The 12,979-nt window shown below is 40.8% G+C and overlaps 1 protein-coding gene across 2 annotated transcripts in view; it reads right to left on the reverse strand.

Moving 5' to 3' along the window:
• Window positions 1-253: 253 nt before the first annotated feature.
• The window catches only part of LOC122568115 (paired box protein Pax-6), a 57,490-nt gene continuing 44,764 nt past the window's right edge, over window positions 254-12,979 (reverse strand). For both annotated transcript variants that reach the window (XM_043727488.1, XM_043727487.1), the window contains exon 9: window positions 254-10,740. In XM_043727488.1, coding sequence (XP_043583423.1) covers window positions 10,652-10,740 — 89 coding nt within the window. In that variant the 3' untranslated portion in view covers window positions 254-10,651. The remainder of the gene's footprint in view (window positions 10,741-12,979) is intronic.

Below are 12,979 nucleotides of genomic sequence, written 5' to 3' on the forward strand. Positions count from 1 at the left end.
CACTTACACCCTTTGTTTCCTTCATCTGTCAAATAAATGCTATTATAGCCCTTAATAAATAAAATGTCATTTATTACGAGTGACGAAGAGTGGCATTTAAATAAATAACAAATAGAATCCACAGGGGAAAATCTAATAAGCTCGTTTTTTTTTTTTTTTTTTTTTAGTTTTGTTATTTTGCTTTACCAGAAGTCAACTGAGAAGTTTATCAGAAATCAGAAGTTCATTTAAAGAACGAGATATAACGAATAATTGTGGCAACTTTTATTCTTGAAATGTTTAAGGAAATGGTAAAACTACAGATAAGAAAGCAATTTCTTGCAAATATGATACAATTTTTTATTTTAAAATTGCTCTCTAAAATCTTCAAGCGCTAAGACATAATTCATACACTCAGAGTACAAACACTAGGAAGGATCAGGTTCAAAGGACAACAGTGGAAGTTTTATGGTGTTACTGAACGAATGCAGATGACTTGCGTTGTCATTAAAATGAAATAACATTTATTGAATCGAGACAGTGACACCTAACAGTGGTTCTATATCCTACTACTTACAATCTTAAAGGTAATCACAGCAACAATATTATCTCCATTATTCACAACACTTACGTAGATTACTGTCGCAATAATATATTATTCTCGTTAATAAATTTGTTAATACTCATACACTGTATTCGTTATCAGTATTATTATTACAGATAATAAGAAAACTGCGTGACCACTTCCGCGTCACTGCTCGGACTACGAAGTTTCGTTATCGAAAGAATCATCGAAGCGCGATCACATCGTAATTTTAAAGTAACGCCAACGAAATGCAACTTGCACCTTTAAACATGCAGTTTATTAAAACAACGAACAAAGTGGTTTGAAGAACTTGCGCAAAATTCCATTTCGTTGCATCGACGTGATCCGCGTTCTTAAAAAGCATTAACGTTATCCTCGTGTTACGTAATATCGTTCACCAAACGTTTCTTTTTTTCTTTTCGAAGGAACAACAGAAAAACGTTTAACGAACCAATCTGCTGGAGGAATGAAGTCGTCGCATCTCAAAGAAGCTATTCCGTGGTGCTGTTTCTTGTCGTCCACTGCGTCCATACAAATCTCGTGCGAATCTTTCGAAACTCACGCCGTTGTTCGTCGAAATAAAGGCATCGCTCTGACATAGTATAAAAAGGGGAAAAAGAAAAAAGAAAAAAAGAAAAGTTCATCATAGACACCGATCATCTTATAAAACCTGCAAATAATAATCACGCCGAGTGGCGAATCAGAAGATTCTGTACAAATGCGACGATCACTCGCGAAATCGAAAGAAATTCGAAATCTTGAATGGAAATAAATCTGCAACACCTTTGGTTCTTTTTATCTAAGCGACGGTGAACGCAGAAGTGGTCGATGCGAATCCGAACGAAGTGTACGACGTCGAGAACCGAGGCTCCCGACCGTTGGAGAACCGACAGAATGGCGGCGTTTTCGCTCTCACGAGCCATCTTTTTCCCTAATTCGGCCCGTTATCGTTCACCGGCCATTACGTTCTCTTTGTTTTGTTTCATTTTTTTTTCTCGTATTTTTTCTTCATCCAAAAATATAAATTTACTAATGTACAGTACACAATCCCCGTTCGCCGTAGAAAACGTTCAATCGAATTGCGGTACACCAGCTGCGTGTCAAAATCGTGGGAAACGATATCCTCCATACCAGACGAGGCGCGATTTCTATTATATTTATAATATATTTCGTTCGTGCCTTCGATCGTCGTCACGATTTCGACTCGCGAATATCTTCAATTATACCCTATTGACTGCTGACAAATCGTTTATAGCTCGTCATCTATTTAACAAGAGAGAGAGAGAGAGAGAAAGAGAGAGAGAGACTCGACAACGACGTTCTCGACGGTAACGCGACAGTTGCTCGGCAGAAAGCTTCTTCTTCGAGGAGGAGAAGGAGGAGAAGGGAAAGCGGTTTTACTGAAGAATCGGAGAGTCTAATTAAACGGATGTTTGTTGCGTAACACTGATATACACATGTTCGAGGAGTATGCTTCGGCGAAGGGAACAGAACGTGGTCCAGAGTGTCTTGGAACGGCGAAGTCTCGTGACCGATCACGATTCGAGTGTCTCGTGAAATATATCGCGAAACTTTGGTCGTTTTGTATTTTCTTCTTTACCGTTGCTATTAACGTCTTGACAGCCAGGCTCTGAGTAATAATACTAATCGCATACGAATTGAAACCTTGTAGGTAAATGAAACGATCATAAATTAGTTATGCTAATTGTAAGTAAAAAAAGAAAAGAAGTAATTTCTGAAAATCGAGACAAATTTCCTAATTAAATGTTCTGTTTCATTCTATCAATCCTTTGATATAAGAACGAACGAGGATTAGTTGACAAAGCTGAATAATATAATCTACTCGTCATCGGTTGATAATATTTTCTCTTCTCAATGCCGGGCGTCACGAAATTTAATATTATTATTTAATTCTCATCTCGCCAAAGTATTTAGGTATAGATCATCCCAACGGTGACGATTCATCTTTCGATCATACCTATTTTCATCGCCCATTCTGTCCCGTTACTGTAACGAAACACGCGATATTTTCAACGACACCCTGGCAAGAAGTCGTAGACGTGTCACAGAAGTCTTAGACACGTGGCAAAAGTGGATCGGTTTCAAGTCGCCGACATAACACCGCGTAATCCTCGCATCAGGTACGAATCAGCGACCGAGAAGAAGTTCAATCGACTACCAACAAACGCAGCCAAGTACGAGTAGCCCTCTTTTTCCTTCTTTTTTTCTTTTTCTTTTTTTTTTTCTTTTAAAAGAGAAAAAAAAGCGAAACAACCGGAGTAAGAGAGGGAGAAAACGGAGGGTGAAGCGAGTGTTTTCCAAGAGACACGAAGGGGTGGTTGGTCGTTTTATCACGTTCGAGCCGCGTGAAACGGACGTCGCAACCGGAAAACCTCTGTCGACGAAAACACCGACGAAAAATCTCGAGTGGTTCTCGCGGTCGCGCTTGCGCGTCCTCCTCCGTTTTCCCATCCCTTTTCGCTCCGTTAATGCGATTAATTAGAAATTTTATATCGCGTAAAAAGCCTTGTCTCTGAGGTAGTGCATCATATAATATCAAATTACCCTGTACCGTAATTTTCCCACTTTTCGCGACACTTTTGTACGTGTGTACGTGTATAGAAGTACGTGTGTTTCGGATGGCCGCACGGATGCTTGGCTCGTACGTGCTACCGCCCCCCGTGGAAATTTATTTTCGCCGAAAGTTTCGGGCCACCGAGAACTCGATTCGCGCCGTCGCGTCGCGGTCATTTTGAATCTTTGCGAATGTTTCGAGCGGCCGGTTGATCCTTTGAACCGTATCGCAAAAGCTTTCTTTTTCATATCCACAAATCATATTGATCTATGCTAGTAGATTTTGTTCGTTTTACAATGCGACAGAAAGTTTACGTAGAATTCTATTTTCTATCGTACGAGTCACGCGGAAGTTAAATTCGTTCGATTCGGTGTTTGAAGGCGAAGTCAAATTTAAATTTGGTAAGAAAAATTTTGCTCGTCGATGCCAATGAACTGAAAAGTGGTAAATGTATCAGTTTTCCTTTTAAGAAAACCATACACGGCGAAGCATTTATTAAAAAAAAAAACAGCCGAGAGACTGAAAGACTGAAAGTTTCGAAGCTCTTCCTCGAGAAGTATAGGAGAGAAATCTTGGCTGTCAAGATTGGTCGAACGATAGCCGTGCATCCTCTGCGAGAAATGCACTCTCGACATGATATCGACAGCAATCTAGATTATATAAAGAAAACTTTATTTGCTAATATTACTGAAAACGAAGAACCTTGTGTAAACCAGTTTGATCGTAACGACCATCGATCTTAAATTTATCGAATATTGCACATGTCGCAAGAAATTCCATCCTGACTACCTAGTAGCAAAATCATGGAAAAACAATTCTTTCCTATCTTCCTCAAACTCAAGAAACGTTTTAAGGATAGTAAGGAAGCACGATTAAGCAGCTAAATTACAGTATCGCGAAAATCGATTTCGGTAACTCGACAAACATTTTAATTTCCAATTCTAAAAACAAATTTGGCTCCGGGCGAAAGCAAGCTTCGATCAAAAAATACCATTTTCGTAGATCAAAGTCTAGTGAACCGCCACCGACGTAGCGAATCGATCTCTCGAGGCCTGATCGTCGCGGATCCATCCCTAAATCCTTCCACATTGGCGTTCGTGCGATGTGATCGTATCATTCGTTGTGACGCGTCGTCTCGCGTCGATTCGAGATCCGTTCCAAGACTTCCGTATGCAAAGATCGATGTATGCGAAGCGTGAGGAGAACGTATAACGCGGCTTCTTGGCGTGCGTGTGGCTGGAAAGTTGGCTAGCGCAATGACACGGTAAAATAACACGTACTTTGCTAAATATCAAATGACTAGACTTGGTGTGTTTATATATTTCTGGAAAAAATGTCCTCGTACGTAACACAATTATTAATATCCGTTTCATGTGAACAGTTAAAGGTACATAGTATTAAACTGTTCGTCCTGAAATTTTCCGCCAGAGAAAGAAATATTCTATATATATTACAAATACATAAAAGAAGAAATAATACGGAATTAACATTGCACCGTCCTGTAAGATCACGAGATCCTTATTTTCATATGGAACCGAATTACGAACACGTAACCAATTTTCTAATCTCGCTATACCATTTCCTTCCACACGGATTCTACTCGTCACGATATTTAGATAACATCAATCTCTGCTAAGGTTCCATCTCCTCGATGGTACTCGGAAAAATATAATATTTGCAGAAATATTCGCGGTCTACGGATAATCGATATGTGAGCAGTTCGACCAATAACAATAGATACACATACGCGCGCTATTTCAAGCTTGTTCTATTGTATTTGATATAACATGTAAATTGATCAGATGTATATTTAATCCGCTAGCCAACTTTGCAGTCTCAAACGGTATACATTTGCGTGAAAACAATGAGCGAATAATAAAAGTAGGCTCGGGTCGCGTCCTCGAACGCCGATGGACCACTCCCGCCGTCAATTTTTCCACTCTTCGCAACGACAGAGGCGGTCGATCGTCCGTTTCCGGTTTCCAAGGGAGAACATCGAATACACGTGGCAAAGAGATTTCCGTTTCTTTATGTTAGTAGCGTGTGTATGTGTGTATGTGTACGATTTCTATAAAGTGGTATACGATCGAACGGTACCGAAACGACCGTCTTTTCGCTTATCTAAACGTATATACACAGCGTGTCGACGATTTCTGTCTAATTTACATTACAGGCTAAGAAGAGTATAACAAATGCTATTTTACAATTGCCTTTATACAAGAAAATCGACGAGGGAATTTGCTTCGATCGCGGGCAATCGAACTGTCGGTAAAAAAAAGGGGGAGAGAAAGCAAGAAGAGAGAAAAGAAAGAGACAGTTCGTTTACGAAAGGAAATTCTTTCAACTTGCGATGCGAATGAAGCTTCGTTTCTCCTCGTCTTCGATAACTCTACGTATTTCTTCCTTTTCTTTCTTTTTTCTTTTTTTTCTTTTCGTGATAACACGTTCGTGAAACGTTCTCTCGGCGTGACTTGTGCTTCTAGAAAACGCGCGATTCCCGCGTTTACAAAGTATATAATATATATACTCTAAAGTATCCTCTCTGTTCGAGTGGTTCCGCGATCGGTCGATAACGATCGAGCAAATCTATTTTATTTTATTTTTTTCTTATTTCTCCTTCTTCATCTTCTGCTTCTGCTTCTTCTTCTTCTTCTTCTTCTTATTCTTCTTCTTCCTCTTATTCTTTTCGTTACCAGCTACAGATTGGATTGTCTTAATCTAGAATCGCGTGCAGTTTGGACCAAGGGGTGGAACCACCCCTTTTTCGTACCCAGGGGGAGAAATATAGAGAACGTGCTCGGTGCACGACGAAGATACATCGTCGTGTCCTTGGTGGAGCACGAGAAGAGGAAAAGAGAGAGAGAGGGAGTCGGTTTGAGAAACACGTTTTTCTTGTTCGACTAGTTGGAGGAGTCCTAAAGCTAACGCTGTATCCTTGAACCCTTCGTAAAGTCTGCGAGAAAGAGGCTCGGTCTCTCAAACGAGATTACGCGAGGACCTACGTAGTTAGAGCGAATCCTGCTGAAGTGCGTTCCGCCTGCGTCTGAACACGGTTCGTGAGACGATCCATCGCGACTGAGCGTCGTTTGGCAATTTACGAATTTTTTCCAAAGTTACTATTTAGATTATAGCGAACGTGATTTGGAAATTTGATCTTAGACGATGATAATTATCGTAAAGACGATTCTTTAGTTGCTTAATTTAAAGTTGCACTTTGTTTGCAGTTTGTAAGTTGCACTTACGATCGAGATACGTAGGCGATGCGACGTCGTCGTTCGATGCTTTCGAACGAGATATCTCGCGTATCTACTTTTTAACGCTTAAAAGTAACATTTTATTTGTTAAGTATTAACGTCAAGATATTTAAAATAAAATAAGAAAGAACAAAAATATCGTATGGCACTCTCGAAACACATACAAATTTTAATTTTTACTCGATAAAAAAAAAAAATAAAAGATCTTCTTTTTTATTTTAAAAATATGTGAAAATACATATACAACGTTTAATTATAGTTAACGTCATTAAACCCTTTACGACGCTTTGGGTGAGATATCGCGAGTGTTTATTTCCGCCGTTTACAACTTTTTGGAATAAACTTCTGGTATAAACGAAATTTTTAAATATCGCCTTGCGAGATATCCCGTCCATAGGTTCAAAGGGAAGTTACACAACAAAAGAGTTACACACTTTTCGAATCTTCTTAGAAGAGTATCTACAAAGATTGCTGGTCATGCAAGGGTGCAAGATACAATGAATATTTTTTCAAACGTAAAAAAATACTGTTTTTTATTTCGTTACATTTTGTCGTTTATAGCGTTAGCTATGGCTAAAAAATTGATTCGACGAAAGACCAATGTTGACTAACGATTAATCTCTTAAATAAGTATCGAAAGCTTTTAAACATGTTACACTGTCAAAAACATAACGTGTCGCGATGCAAATCCAACGATAGAAATGAAACATTTCGTAGAAAAAAAAAAAAGAAAAAGAAACAAAAAGAAATGAATTTCTTCATCATTTTCGATGAAACGAAAATCTTTATCGCTACAAAAATGTTCTCCACGACTTTCGCGGAACTTCTCTACGAATTTCCACTCGACGAGGGAAGTTCGATCTCGTAAGCAGTCAGTTTTCCGAAGCAAGTTTCTGGCTGGTGGAACGTTGTCAGCCGACGCCATATCTGCGAGCAAGCGTGATGGCCGGCCGGCGAAAAAAGCCACCCTCGAGGTAGCTATCAATCCCCGTGGCTCCCACCCTTACAAAGGCAGCCAGCTTGGCCAGAGCCACCCTAAAGTCTCGCGAGAATATTTGCAGCGGATGCCCGCCCTTCCTCCCTCTGTCTTCGAATCCCTCGAAATTTCCACGCGAATCGCTCGGCTGTCATGCGTACCACAGCCACGCGTGAAAAATTCGATAAACGAATCTTGCCAGTCATCGATCGAGAGATATAAGAACGCCCGTAAGCGATAACAATACACAAATGGAAGTTTGAAATTATTTTCATGCTACGAGTAAGAAGATATACTTTTTTGAAAATAGTTGAAATAAGGATATTTTATTTAACTTCGAGATATCATAAATTCTATTCGGATTTGTTAGATTTTTCCAGATATCCAGATTTCTGAAAGAGTGATAGATTTTTAAGGGATTTTTACTTTCAGATTGGTTCCACTTCACTGGTCTATATCTAATTTCGATTAATAGTTTGAACTTTTGTCAAAGATTCCGGCTTTTCAATCGTTTTAAAGACCATCGTCCGCATAAAATTAAGGAAACTGTCGCTATCGATCGTTACATTCGCTGTTACTAAAATACGCCAGTTTACCCTTCGATTCATATCTTCCTTTTCCATAGGAAGCATCTGCGTTACAAACAAAATTGTGTTTCTTCCAATACGTCACTATCTTCTTCATCTTTCTAAACGATTCCGTCGAGAAACTAAAATGCAACAATTAGCAGCTACTAACTCATTTGACGCAACATATGCGTCAAGTAGCAGCGAACGTGTTACACCCTGTTTCCTCGCAACGGTACTCATAAAGAACGAAGTCGTTCTTCAACTTAAAATTTCCAAATTTGAAAATTTATCGAAATAAACAACGAATAAAATATTAACACCAGGCTACTTATATACATTAGATAACCTACTTCGTTGATGTTCGTTCGCTGGTATATAAAATTTCAAATATTACGTTTTAAATGTATATTGCAATACGATATACTTGTAGCATTTCGTACATTGGATCGTCTAACGAACATGTTCGACGCCGATACGTTCATTTGTACACTGTCGTGAGTAGATGGATAATATACCCTGCGTGACCCGGGTCATGCGTATACGTCTATGACCACTAGATTAAACGCGATTCGAAGAAAGGACGATGAGCGTCCGCCTCGATCTTTCATACATCGCGTTCGCGCGACGATCGACGCGATTTTCCGACACTAAAATGTACCAAGTAAACACCTGTTTCAAGAAGTTTAAGCTTACGTGGAGTTTCTGACGCAATGAATGTTCTTTAACCCCTCAAATCAGTTTCGCCTAGGTACAAGAAGCGTATATCGTCATAACTTTATCGTTTATGGCAATTCGATGTATACGTATCAGTTTGTTAATACATTATCGTTCGTCTGTACGTATTTGTTAACACTTTGGCGGGCAAAACGATCGTGATCGTTTCTCAATAAAAATCATATACCGAAATTTAGTACATTGTACGATACGATACGATACGATACGATACGATACGATACTGCGGATATTTATGGGGAAATTGAAATATGATAGAAATCTATACAATGTGAAAAAATACATTTTCTTGGATATAAGTTTTTCGTCTTTGGTTGCGTTCATAGAAATCTGAATTTACATAATATATCCACCATCTAGCATCTAGATAATAATTTCAGTAACACGGTACTCTACTTATTGTACGTTGTATTACTACACAACAATTAGAAATGAGTTTTCAAGCACGTTGCAACAATATCTACGTGTCGGCGAAAGTGTTAAGAAACTTGCTGAATTTAGACGAATTAATTACCCACCGAACAATTGGCACGTTCGTGCGCAATTGCCGACTCGAGAGGTTAACGCGCAAAGTGCGCGAGAATTTGCGATCGTTCGTATTTAAAATAGCGAAAGATATTTGAAAGGATTCTTCGATTTCAATGGAACAACGAACGCTTCGCGCGCGTTCTTTCCGTTACGAAGGTGTTTAATCGCAAATTCTGAACGAGAGTGTGCGTACTTGTTTTTTCGGTGACCCAAAGTAACGATCAGCAGTGTCCGCTAGTTGTCGAGATTTGGCAAGCTTCCAACGGCTAATTAATCGAATTAAAGCGGACTCGTTAACCTTTTATTCCCTTTTTTCAACTCCTGTTGCGCTGGTCCCTTAACAGGTTACCTGATCTCATCATTCGTGCAACAACCCTTTCCCTGTGACTCTGAGAAAGTGGGAGAACACAACTCTTTGAAAACGAATTATGGCTGAAACGTTGATTCTTTGCTTTTATTCTCTCGATAAACTAGATTACGTGCGGTACCTCTGAATTCGAAACAATAGAAAATACGTCAGATCATCGTATCGAATATCGAGGATATCGAACATGAACATTGCTAATCGGTATTTAAACGTCCCAAACTGTTAAATAAGACACATATAGCAAGTACTTCTCGTTCTAGCCAGTTTACTTACTGCAACGAAGAGGACAAACGAATATATACATCGGCTAAATAAAAGAGAACATTTAAACTGCATTAAAATCATATTCATAATATGAAACTCGAAAACAAATTCCCATAAACAAATTCACATAAAATAAGAACCTAAAATGTTGCAATATGTAGCAACGAAAAAACTCCACATTCTATATTTTTAATAACGCATTATCATACGACACCGAAGAATGGACCAGTAAGTAAATACATCCATTAATCGATCCAGAAAAAGAAAACAATCTTATTGGAATAACGCAGCAGTGCCGTATACGTAAGAATAAAATCATAACGTATGAAAAAAAAAAAAGTTACTTTGATATTAATTTTAAAACAGAAAAGAAAAAGATCCATCTAGGAACACTGCTGACCCGCTAAACTTGCAAAGTCACAATCCACGTGTGTTCGGAGCGACACGCTGAACAAGCGTCGTCGATTATCTCGTTCGAATGTCATCGCGCGCCATCATGACGCGATCGCGATGAACGCAGTGATCGAGGTCGGCGATTCGCCGTACGGCAACGAACCGTCTCGTGTGATCGAGTATCGCGCGCGCGACCATCTCTGCAAGAGAGCGTCCGAAGAGATTGATCGGTTGGTTCACTCACTGGTGTCGGAGGTGTGCACGGGAGTAGTAGCCGGTGTGTTCGAAGGCTGATGCTGCGCTGGCTGCGTCGGTATCCCGAGGGAAGCGAGCAGCGGCCGGGACACTGCACCAGGGGTGGCTGTCGGTGGCGGCGGGCTCTCCTGGCCGACGAGCAAGCTCGCGGGCGGGAACCCGAAGAGCTGGGATCACTGGAGCCTCGGCCAATAGTTGCCGGTCAGGTCTGGTGTTTGAGACGGGATCTGCACGGGAACCGAGACGCCAGCCGATATCACACCTGCAATACGAATGTTTGTTTTCCGATTAAACGATCGATCGAGTTTTCCTCTGTGATTGTGTTGCAGGAATAGGTATGACGTGAACAAGGTAAGACGCGTTCTTGGTGGAACAGCGGACGCGACATTTACAATGGAACTTCTTAGGTGGCAAATTGATCAATTCTGTTCCTTGTGGCATTTTTAATTTTGTTCACGCATGTTAACTGTTAACGTTCAATTCTTAAGGAACGCTCGGCTTCATAAGCAGATTATTGGAAGAGACTGACATAAATAATGTATGTTGTAAGGTACTTTTAAATCGATATCATATTTGTTTACGTTACTATCTATGACGTTGATCGGTTTAGCTTTTGAACGTTTGTTTCTGAAGCAACGATCTGAAGAAAAAATCGAAGATTTGGGTCTTTAGATCTGCGAATCGCAAAATGAGATATTATAGACACATACAGTGGTTCACGAGAGTATTCCAACGCTTAGGGTAGAAACATTCTAAGTGAAAACTATCTGAACAAAAATTACAAACCGATCATTCTGACTTCAATAACTGCACTCTTAACAATTACCTAAAAAACGCTCTTCGCTCTACTTACGAACGAGCCAGCTACAAAACAAACCGATACTTGTTCCACGTGAATCGTGGCGAAAGCGATACGTCAAGAGGCATTGCGGAAACCAGGGTGCTTAGCAATGGAAAGGATGGGACATCGGAACGCGTCAAAAGCAACGTTAACGAAAGCAAGAGAGAGAGAGAGAGAGAGAGAGTGAGAGAGAGAAGAAACACGCGGTGAAAGTTCCCCGCGCTCATGCACGTAAAACGATTATGATGGATAAGTTGCGGCTCGTTCCGCACGTAAGAAGCGAGAGAAAACGAGTAACAGAGGGAACCTGTTCGCGACAGGGGTCAGGAGAAGAGGGAGCTAGAAAGGAAGAGGCGGATAGAAAAAGGGGACGAAGGAAAAGAGAAGAATCCGGTGCTAGGGAAGGGGGGAGACAAGAGGAATGCCGGCGCGTGTTCCGCAGTATTCCACCATTCTACGGCGTTCCACTTCATTCCTGTAGGTACGCCGCGCACCCCCGTATTTCCTCCCCTTTGGGTTCGCACGTTATTGAGCGCTCGCCCAGCCGAGGCGAGACCCAACCCATCCACATCCTCTGTTCGCCCCCCTGTATACCCTGAAGAGAGGAAGAGCCATCGAGAGAGCGAGAGAGACGGGCGAGAAAGAGAAAGGAGCAAGAAAGGAAGAGAGACAGGGACAGGAAAGAGAGAGAGAGAGAGAGACAGCCAGGAGGGTCGAACCTCAGCGCACAGTTTTCGTTAAACGAGAAAGAACAGGGTGAGAGAGGGTCGTTGGCGGAAGAGGGACAAGTCGAAGAAGAAAGAAACAGAAGGCGAGAGGGTGACGGAGGGAAAGTGAGAATCGGGGAAAATGGAAAATTCAGCAGCCACGTTGTTGGATGGAATGGGCGCTTGGAAAACCACCGAATATACCCGGTCTTCGATTCTGCCCGCTGGCGCCCGCGTGAGATTTGTTTTAAAATCCTTTTACAATTCCGTGGACGAACGGCCAGGTGCTTAAACGAGCTACGGGCACTGTTGCTTACCGTCCAGAGATGAGAAGATGGTTAGTACGTAATTTTGTTACGGCTAACCTTACGGTCCACCTTTAACGTCTTTGGAATGTTCACTGTTTCGGTTTTTGCACACTTTGACCTGATGTAGTATCAGGTTGGTCCTAGCCTCTTGGTTCTTGTAGCTAACCATTTTTCGATCTCCGCACGGAACAACGTTCTGTAGCTCTCTAACCGTGCCTTGACAAGACACTTTATTCTGCCCTCGACGCGTAAGATACGCTGGCTGATCGATTTTAGAGAACCATTGATGTATTTCGGAAGATTTCTCAGAGGCTGGTGGTTCTGTTTGCCATTGACTTTGGCTAAACGGATTTGCTCGTATTCTGTTGGAAGCCTGAATTGATTTATTCTAAAAGTTTAGACTCTCTGCCGAAGCATTCGAGGTGCAAAGCGAAAGGGATTGTTGGTTGGTAGTTTAGTCGACGTTTGAACGATGAAAAAAAGAGAAGCACGTTGAGGCAAATTAAATAATACGAAAAAATATATCGAAGCAGTTCACGCTTGATGTTACCTACACACGACGTTACACTTTAACAATATCATGAAGTAATTAAACGATAAACGCATTGGTTTCTGATATAACTGATCCTACATATATAACGCAAG

The sequence above is a fragment of the Bombus pyrosoma genome, linkage group LG6 (genome assembly GCF_014825855.1).
Source record: "Bombus pyrosoma isolate SC7728 linkage group LG6, ASM1482585v1, whole genome shotgun sequence".
NCBI lineage: Eukaryota > Metazoa > Arthropoda > Insecta > Hymenoptera > Apidae > Bombus > Bombus pyrosoma.